This window comes from Lactuca saligna, chromosome 9, assembly GCF_052625555.1.
Source record: "Lactuca saligna cultivar CGN05327 chromosome 9, ASM5262555v1, whole genome shotgun sequence".
In the NCBI taxonomy this organism is placed as follows: Eukaryota; Viridiplantae; Streptophyta; class Magnoliopsida; order Asterales; family Asteraceae; genus Lactuca; species Lactuca saligna.
Genome location: NC_136425.1, coordinates 195,492,664 through 195,502,909, shown reverse-complemented (window position 1 = coordinate 195,502,909; position 10,246 = coordinate 195,492,664). Strand labels below are relative to the sequence as shown.

At 32.6% G+C, this 10,246-nt stretch overlaps 1 protein-coding gene across 1 annotated transcript; it reads left to right on the top strand.

Moving 5' to 3' along the window:
• Window positions 1–5,344: 5,344 nt before the first annotated feature.
• On the top strand, window positions 5,345–8,980 carry LOC145017792 (histidine acid phosphatase family protein). Its single transcript, XM_078975745.1, has 11 exons — window positions 5,345–5,552; window positions 6,096–6,183; window positions 6,277–6,570; window positions 6,667–6,825; window positions 6,908–7,048; window positions 7,137–7,193; window positions 7,315–7,453; window positions 7,566–7,670; window positions 7,797–7,987; window positions 8,312–8,353; window positions 8,597–8,980. The coding sequence occupies exons 1-11, from the start codon at window positions 5,440–5,442 to the stop codon at window positions 8,765–8,767; spliced, it is 1,500 nt and encodes a 499-aa protein (XP_078831871.1). The 5' UTR covers window positions 5,345–5,439; the 3' UTR covers window positions 8,768–8,980.
• The last annotated feature ends 1,266 nt before the right edge of the window (window positions 8,981–10,246 follow it).

Sequence of the window (10,246 nt, the reverse complement as noted above, 5' to 3'; positions counted from 1 at the left end):
TCTTGCCTTGGCCTTTGTCCCTTGAGTTGCTTGGCAGTAAGCCCCTCTCAAGGATCAATTAAATTAATAAGTCTTTTTTTTTTTTTTTTTTTAATGGTCTTTCCGTTCTTTCATGCTTTTGTTAGCAGTAAGGATGCGAGGCTCAACGTTATCTTTTTAGTATGGGTATATGTGATTTACCTTTTCACAATATTTTTGTTTGACCAGAAAAAATAAAAATTTAAGGCTCAGTTGTACAAAATTGATTGTGTAAAATAGTTGCAATCTATACAGACCGGAATTTATGGTGGCCGATTGATTTATGCAAGCAATTTGTGAGTTTAGCATGTAATCTTATGGAAGAAGAATAAATACATTTAGGTAGATATATAAAAAAAACTAGACAAACTTCGTGTGTATGTTTTTACAGAAAATTATATAAAATTCTGGAAGTTTTTTGGTTTAACCACTGAAATACTTTTATGATTTTAGAAATCAACTATATCGAATTTTAAATTTTATAAAAATCACTGCGGTTCGCCGGTTCGGTTTGATTGTTTTAGTCGCATGATTTTTTTTTTAAATATCATTTAGCCTTTAAAATTTCCTTAACAAAAAAAAAAAAAAGAATAACTTTTACCAAAAAAATATTACTCCTATGCTTTTCTACAATTCATTACCGGAAACTCTTTTAGTGGATTCTTTTTATATAAAAACAAAATGAGTGGTTAAACCATAACTTTCCTTTTGATGGTTAAAGAAAAAAATCAACTTGTAGTAACTTTTATGGAATTTGGCCTATATATCAAGTCAAGGTGTAATGACCATGGCACATTTTTAAAAGTAATGTTGAAAACTAATTATCCTACAAAATTACTATATCTTTTCGAAGTTACATGAATTTTACCATAATAAATTTGCTATTTTATTCGTTAACGAGTTTAAATGTTCCATGTGTCGATCTTGTTGCTTTAATAAAAATCTCAAGCACATGTAGTATGTAAACTACGTGGTCCCGGAGAAATTTCATTTTTATATAATCATATTTTCCTGTAGGGACCGGACAAATTTCTATGTGTGTTCAACCCAGATGGTGATTTCATAGCAGAGTGAGTCAGCTAGGAGACTTGTGGTTGTGGATTCAAAAGTCACTTGTAGAGGTGGTAATACGATAGAGTGACTAAAAACTGTTCCACTGAAAATATGGTGCTTTGTATGGAGAGCAAAATCGGGTAGAATTCTGGTAGCTGATACCCTTACAAAAAGAGGAGTTCAAATTCCTTCAAACTATTGCAAGCTTTGCGACGAAGGTGAGGAAACGGTCGACCATGCACTCACCAGATGTTCTTTCGCTTTGACACACTTTGGTGCAAGATGGGGTAATTATCCAAGGAAACGTAAGACACTACTCACCATACTCTATTGCCTTATCTGACGAATATGGAAGTCAAGAAACAATACAATATACAACAATCTGATACAACCCCCCACCATGGTAGCTGACGAAGTAATTTCATTGGCGTATTCTTGACATAAAAATAAGGTAAACCCTGAAAATTGTAAATAGACTGATTGGTGTCATTTTCCGTTTCTTTGTTGTAATATGTAATTATAAACTTGGTTTTTGGCCCGACTAATTACTTGCTAGTCTCGTGGTCTTTTAAATTTTATTCAATGTTTCAAAAAAAAAAAAAAAAAAAGGGTCCCGGAGATCAAAAGGTATTGAAGTTTTATGTCGGCAACATAATTGTTTTATCTCAAACTCTTTTGTCAAGCCATCCAAAAGATTTATTACTCATAAAGTAGGTTTAATTGCAAAATATGGATAAAAGGATAAGTTGTAAAAATGGTCCTATGTTTTCTATTTTTGATACGTCAGATTTGAAATCTCTTTTTTCAAAGTTTCATATTTGATGTCGGTCCTTGAAATCTTGATACAAAATGCCGTGGACCAAATTTGATACAAAATCTTGAAATAAGAATTAAAATGAAAAAAAAAATCATTTTTGGACCAAACAAGGTGACAATAAGAAAGGGGACAATTTTTGTAATTTGCTCTCGATAAAGATTTGATATATTTTTTTAAAAATTATTCACATGTTATAACAATAATGGTAAGAAAATTACTTGCGACAATTAAAGAGCCTAACGAAAGTGTAATTGGATATCATGACACATTTGTTATTTTGATTAAAACCCTAAGGCTATACGGAAGTGACTTTACATAGTCATGCGTAAGTGAAGGAGCTACACCGCCCCAATGCATGTTGGTGATTTTAGTATCACCATATCATTTTAAGTAAATGGAACTAACATGTGAGCTAAGAGGCTTTATGATTTGTACTCTAATACATATACGAGGTTGTGCGGAGTGCACGCATGTATAAGATCGAGTCAGAAGCCGGTTCGACGACTCGTCGGGGGTCCGGGGTTTCCAAAGGGGCAACGCCCCTTTGGCGGGGTCTAGGGGCAGCGCCCCTAGCGGGGTCCAAGGGGCAGAGCCCCTGACTGGGGTCCCGCTGAGGGTGATTATGGTAAAACTAACAAAACTCGTTAATTTTGGTAACCCTAATCCGGATTAATATTATTGGCTTCCAATGCAACTAATGACGGCCCAACCCTAATAAAACCCTAATCGTGTTTAGTATATAAACAACTATTCTTTTCAGAAGGGGGTTACGTTCTTTAGCTCTCGTTTTTCATCACACATTCACAGAACCTTTTAGCATATTGACTTACGTTTTCTGTGCCTATAAACGTAAGTGTCCACTTGGATTATCCTAGGCTGAATTTCTTGTAACCCAGACATAGGGTAGAAATATCAGTTCGGAAAGTGATATCACGATCCAAGTTGGTATCTAGATCTTCCCACAAACCCTACTTTTCCCAACAATGCATCATGAGTGTAAGGCTTCATACGCTTCAATACAAGGAAGAAAAAAAATATAAAAAAAGGTCATACAATTTTTCAAAAAAATAAAAATAAATAAAAGAGAGAATTACATGAATGGTTCTTACAGTTTAGTATAAATTGCAAGCTTGGTCCTTAAGTTATTTTTCTAACTCGGACTATTCTCATGTTTTAAGATTTCATCAAATTTTCCTATTAGACACCTCATGTGCCTTGCACGCTGGGGGTATATTTGACCTTTTACATTTGCAATGTTTTACCGTCAAGAAATAAGATGAATCGTTTATAACATTCACACTATATTGTTATATCGGAAATAAAATCTTCACACAACTTGATTGAAAACCCTTGATCGAGAAAACCCTAAACGTGAAACACTATACTTGAAGACGACGATGATGCCTTAGAGGATATGTGCAACCATGGATGAGAGTATATGTGCTACCATGGACGAGATTGACGTTTCTCATAGATATGGTAAGTGTTCATAGTTTCCATCAAGATGCCAATAATTTAAATGATTGATCTTTCCCCTCAATCTATAGTTGGACGTCCTACGATATTCTCTATCAGATTACACCATGGTGGAGAGTTTACACAGTTCCCTGGAAGAAGGTACATCAAAGGCAAGCAAAAGTACGTCGATTTGCTTGACCTCGACACTTTTTCCATTCATGACATTGACGAGATGATGGAGGAACTTAGGCATATTGATTCAAACATTTTTATTATCATTTTCTGAGACCATTTGGTGACATGGATTTTGGTTTATTTGCTTTGGGTTATGATTAGGATGTTCATCATTTGGGTACGTATGTTGGTAACCATAAGCTCATAGACATATATACTGAGCATAGGAAAACAAATTTACATACATATTTTATGTCCCCTAATCCTAGTAAGGTTAGAAATGTTGAAATCGAAGAACCTCCAACTTTCTCACGTCAAGCTTCTCAAAATAAACCGACTCCGAACAGATCGAACTCATGCGTCAAGAGTGAGTGCTTACGACCCCTTTTAATGATTTTATTATTTTGGGGGAGAATACACATGAAAAATATTTATCGATTATGAAATATGCATGCAAAAACTTATATCTAGTTATAATCGATATTTTGTCAAGATAATATATCATAAACTAGTTTTATCATGGCATGTATATTTTGTTGTGGCTTAAACATGTAAAACTAGAAAAACATAACTTACTAGTTTGCTACAAAATGTTATGATTCCATGTGAAACTAATGTGTGTCATAAAGCTTATGTCATGAAAAATGTTATCAAATTTGTAATATTTCAAACCTATATCATGTACAAATACATATGTTATATATATATATATATATATATATATATATATATATATATATATATAAATTATAACACTTATATCATAGAATTTATACATGCACTTGAGCAACATACTACCTATTTAAGCGAGTTATATACATTTTTACGAATGTATCGAGCTACTTGGCTTTTATAGTGAAACTTCATCGTGTACCTTAGTCGATGACCTTTATAGTGAGACACCTTTCATTACCTAAGTTTAACTACTTAGTATACCATATCAGTTATAACTGTTAATCCTCGGAGCGAGATGCATATGTATAAATCTATACGAGTTGACGCCCTAGATGCGGTTGCTAGCTACAATCTCGACGAATCAATCGAAACGGGTGATAATTATCTTTTATCATTTATCAATGAGGAAATTATATTAATGACTTGAACAAAACAGATTTGATATAATGCAATACGACACATATTAAACCCAAATCAATTGACATGCTTACAACCCCAAAATTTGATAGAAGACAAAAATCAAAACTTTGTTTGATTAACAAAGGATCAACATAGAAGCCCTAATTTCTATGACAAACAACCATATAAAGCCTAACACTTGATAGATGTATTAGAGCATGAAGTTTTTTATTTAAAATTTTGTAAAAATGTATTAATTGAAAAAAAATTAGTGATTTCATAATAGACTTTACTAAAAATAATTGATTAGTTTTAAATTTTTTTATCGACAAGTCTAACTTAGGTACCGTTTGTTTTTTCGAAGCAAGCCTGAAGTCTGCGGATTACCTCTGCAACCATCTGTAACACAAGAGAGAGACCAAACGGCTGCAGCATATAATAAAAAATCTGTTTGTTTTTTAACATCTGCAGACTGCTGCAATAAATTAAAATAATGTATGAAAAAATTTGAAGCAAATGTCAAGTGCATACATGGATAATAGTTTTTAATCAAAATTTTTTGAAAAAACAAACGGGCTATGAATAAAAAAATATTCGGCGCAATGGTTTTTTTAACAACATTTATCTTACTAATTATATTATTTATGTCACGAGATTTTGATCGGAAGGAAGAATGAATTTCCACGTGTCAATATCTAACTGTACGGTTATCATAATCATCCAGGTCGGTTTGGTGGGTCAGTTTCCTTTAACGCATAGATAGAATCCAAAAAGAAGTCCAGTTTGTTCGTTTCTCCTCAGCCTTCAACTTTCTTCTTTCCGGCGAATCTCGACTGTGTCTGACAATGGCGATGGTGGCGAAGATAGGCCTCATACTACTGTTTTTATATCGTATTCAATTTAGTTCCTCCGCTGAACAACCGTTTGACGTTCGTCAACACCTGGCTACCGTAACACGGTAAACTCTTTACCCTTTCTCTGATTTCATCACTCATGATCTAGGTTTCTCATTTGTTCAGCTTCAAAGGTGTGAGTCGTTTCGCAAATCAACAAGTGTACAAAAAGTAAATACGACAGATACGGTGTTTTTATGTAAGAGGAATTTAATGTCGGTAGGTTTTGGTCTTACTTCCTTGTGGATATTTGAGATTCAATCAGTGAAATGATCTTATTGGAACAGTTAGGGTTTTATTAAACTGGAAATAACCGACGGATTTTGATTCTAAGAAAATAAGATTGGATTTCAATGGTTCGTTAGTCATAGTAGGAATTAAAGATATCCTAGCGCGAGTGACATTTTATATCCAGCTACTAGATGTATCCACGTTCACTAGTTGATCAAGGGGGGAAATGTATCATATGTTGAGATTTCTATGCACAAGAATCACATTACATCTTAGTTTATCTTCATATGTGTTAATGATGTTTACTGTGAGTGCACAGTGTATGTTTTTCAATAATCCCTTTGTAACTTATGAAGTGATTTATGTTTTGACTGCAGATATGGTGTTTCAAAAGACATCAAAGAAAATCCGTTTGTTTCATCAAACATCCCTGAACAATGTTCTCCTATCCACCTAAATCTTGTGGTATTTCCAATATCTTGTTTCTTCATATATCTTTCAACAATTTGCATGCATATCTGCTTACACTTTACAAACATTGTGTGAATCCTTTTGCAGGCAAGGCACGGGACACGTGCACCTACCAAGAAAAGGATGAAAGACCTGGAAAATTTTTCAGCTCAACTGAAATCTCTTTTGAAGGATGCAAAAGAAAGAGGGGCATCTTTGGAAAAACTTCCTTCCTGGTTGTGGGAATGGAGGTCTCCATGGAAGGGGAAAACCAAAGGTGGAGAACTAATAAGTCAAGGAGAAGATGAAATGTATAATCTTGGAATCAGAATCAGGGAACGGTTTCAACAACTGTTTAGTGACGAATATCACCATGATGTATATCAGATTAGAGCATCCCAGGTTTTCCTTCCTTAACCTATAGCTTGAACATGGTTTTTCTTTCTACCATATCTTATAAGTTTTAACAGTTTTATATCTGTTCTAAATATGATTTAGATTCCCAGAGCTTCAGCTAGTGCTGTTTCATTTGGAATGGGCATGTTTAGCGGGAGAGGAGAACTTGGAGTAGGAAAGCATCGAGCTTTTGCAGTTTTGAGTGAAAGTCGTGCAAGTGATATAATGTTGAGATTTCATGATTGTTGTAAGAACTACAAGGTACATAACTAATCTTTTTTGTATTATGATATGATCATAATAAAATTAAAGATTGTTCCTAATTGCTTCCCTTTTGTTGCAGGCTTATAGGAAACAACAGGAACCTGCTGTTGATAAGCTTAAAGAACCTGTATTAGAAGAGATAACACATTCATTAGCAGCACGTTATGGGCTTAATTTCACAATTAAAGATACTACCACACTTTGGTTTTTATGCAAGCAGGTAATAACATGTGATGGGTTTCAACTTTCAACTGTGGAAATCATTTTTTATATTTAATTAATAAATCTTTTCTTGTACTAAATTCCAGGAAGCATCCTTGTTAGACATAACTGATCAAGCTTGTGGTCTTTTCACTAATGATGAGGTACATCTGTACTCATATTCACACAATTAATTATTTTGCAGAAACTATAGTAGGATGCTATTTTTGTCAAATCCTATATACTCAAAAATTTGTTTTTTTTTTTTTTTTTTTTTTTATATAGGTGAGTCTATTAGAGTGGACAGATGATCTGGAAATGTTCATAGTAAAGGGTTATGGAAATGCATTAAATTATCGAATGGGAGTGCCATTGCTGCAGGATGTAATATTGTCCATGGAGCAGGCGATTAAAGCAAAAGAAGGTAATCACTAATAATTAGAAAATTCTATCATTTATTATTTATATGAATAATGAATTATGAATTATGAATTATGAACACACAGTTTATGTTGTTATTAATTTATTGTTTATAGAAGGGTATGCACCAGGGAATTATGAAAAGGCAACATTAAGGTTTGCACATGCAGAGACATTGGTTCCTTTTTCATGTTTGATTGGGCTCTTTCTTGAAGGATCTGGTGAGTATTTGTTAGTTATTTTATCTGTATTTTATATATATATATATATATATATATATATATATATATATATATATATATATATATATATATATAATTAAATTAATTGTTTGTTATTATATCCAGAGTTTGAACAAATACAAAGAGAAGAGCCGTTGAAATACCCCCCGAAACCCCCAGAGAAAAGAACATGGAGGGGAAGCAGAGTGGCTCCTTTTGCTGGGAATAATGTTTTAGTTTTATACAGCTGTTCCGGAAATAACACAAATAAATATTTCATGCAAGTTTTACACAATGAACAACCAATCCCAATGGCTGTAAGTCTTTCCTTCATCTTTTCTATATTTGGATCAGCTTCAAATTTCTTAACAGTTTTTATGTGAGATGAGTTTACAGAAAAAAAAAAAAGTGCAAATAGGTTAATACTGTCTTAATATATTTGATCCAGGTTCTTTTTTTTTGGCTAAACCATTAAGTCATTCTGTCCAGATTAAGTAAAAAAGTAACAGTCGTATATAAGCTCATTAATTTAAAAAAAAAACAGCTCCTTAATCATGGTTTGCATACTTCATCTAAAAAACCACATTGTTGCAAAAGATTATATAAACAAACATTTAAACCCATATATCTTTTATACACAGGGATGCGGGGGTACCGATTTCTGTCCATTTGAAGTTTTCAAGGTAAATATATTTCCTTTTAGTTTCTAGGGTTTCTTTTCGATGATCAGGTTAACGAGGGCATTTACGTCATTTGCACATACGATATATTGAAAGCGACTTCCTGTCCCATCTTTTTTAGGTGGGACAAAAAGTTGTATATATATATTTTTGTCATATTGACATCAGTCTCAGTCTGATAAATGCCAAACACTTGTTTCGTCCTAAATTGAGCCACATTTGTATGTCTTTAATTTGTCCCAACAGGAGAAAATAGCGGCGCCACATTTGAAGCACAGTTACGAGGACCTGTGCAACGCAAAGGTGCAAGAGCCGGAATGTAAGTCATATACGAGTAAAATAACCGAAATGTTTGGTTCGATTTTCTCGGGAAAAACCAACAACGATGAAACATCATCACAGAAAGAAGAACTATAATAAATTAATTATAAACAGATCACTTTTCTTTGCATTTATTACTCAACTTTTGAAACTGGCATCGGCATGTTTTTTGTGGGACCATGTAACTAGTCAAGGTTTTAGCATGTATGCCGGGAGTTTTAGGCTAGGGACTAATCTAATCCAAGATTCGTACTTCACTTTTTGGAATATTATGATTTTATATTTATATTACATTTTCAATTTCATAAATCCAATTTTAGATGCTTTGGATGTTTTGCACTTCTATATAAATTTCTCCTTTTTTTTCGTCAGCCATGAATTGATCACGTCATGCATACGTGTGGTATTTCAGTATTTGTCATTTGTGCTGATATTAATAAGAGATTTGCTAGAAGATGAAAGATATTGTCTCTTACAAACAAACAAAATATGGAGGAAAAGTATCTACCTCTATCTATTATAATAAAAGAATAGTTTTGATCACGTGTCGTTCTGAGAGCCTCTTCCTTCAATTTTTCTGCCATGTAATTTTTCCTATAAAAATTTGAAAATTTTCCATTATAACTATTATAAACAGTAATCGGTAAATCTCTTAAAATAAAGAATGATTTTTTTTCTTCCCCTAAAATAACCAATTAGTTATTAGAAAATGTTATGTTATTATAAAAAATCACGAAAGTTATTTTCTAATCATTTATTACTTGTCAAATTGATTATCTACTAATGTGATTTTAATGGATTTTAGGCAATAAATCCGGTGGAATATCCGTCATTGTTTTTCATTTTGAATACAATTTGATTTCCTATGTCAATCCTTTTAAATCAGACATTAATTATTTCATTTACCTCCCTTACATATCCTTTGATTTTTAAAGTCACGTTACTTTTATGGGTAAATGGTACAAAAAACACTCTTTTTACACAGAAATTCGATTTTGACACCGTGTTTTTTTTTGTCAATTTTGACACTGTGTTTTTCAATTTGTTACAATTCTGACCACTTGACCGGTTAACCAGGTTACATGCTGATGTGACATGATGATGTGTCAGTTTTGATGACGTGGCATGCTGACATTATATGCTGACGTGTCAAAATTGATTTTTTTTCCACAAAAAACACTAATATTTCACTTTATTATTATTATTATTTTTTTGATTTTGACACTAAGTTTAATTTTTTATTTCAATTTTGACACTATGTTTTTTTGTTCCAATCGGACATCATATATCAAATTTTGTTCAATTTTGTCTATTTTCCATTTGAAACCATATAAATATATTTTTTTATTACATTTTAAACCGTATAAACATATTTTTTTTTTTCATTTAAAGACCACATTTTTATTTAAATACAAGGTGTTTTTTTTCTTACATTCAAATCATTAGTTATATAATGAGAATCAAACTAACCATAAGTTTCTAGTAAGATGTAAAAATTTGATGGTTGCAAACTTGATATTTGAGTTTTGATCGACTACATGCCTCCAAACCTTCAAACGCATTTTAAAGTTGCAT

Excerpts from the sequence above, each read along its gene's own strand:
- LOC145017792 (XM_078975745.1), top strand. The coding sequence starts at position 5,440 with ATGGCGATGGTGGCGAAGATAGGCCTCATACTACTGTTTTTATATCGT. Across the intron at positions 7,194-7,314 it reads GTCTTTTCACTAATGATGAG|GTGAGTCTATTAGAGTGGAC; the intron begins GTACATCTGTAC and ends TTTTTTATATAG. Across the intron at positions 7,454-7,565 it reads GGCGATTAAAGCAAAAGAAG|AAGGGTATGCACCAGGGAAT; the intron begins GTAATCACTAAT and ends TATTGTTTATAG.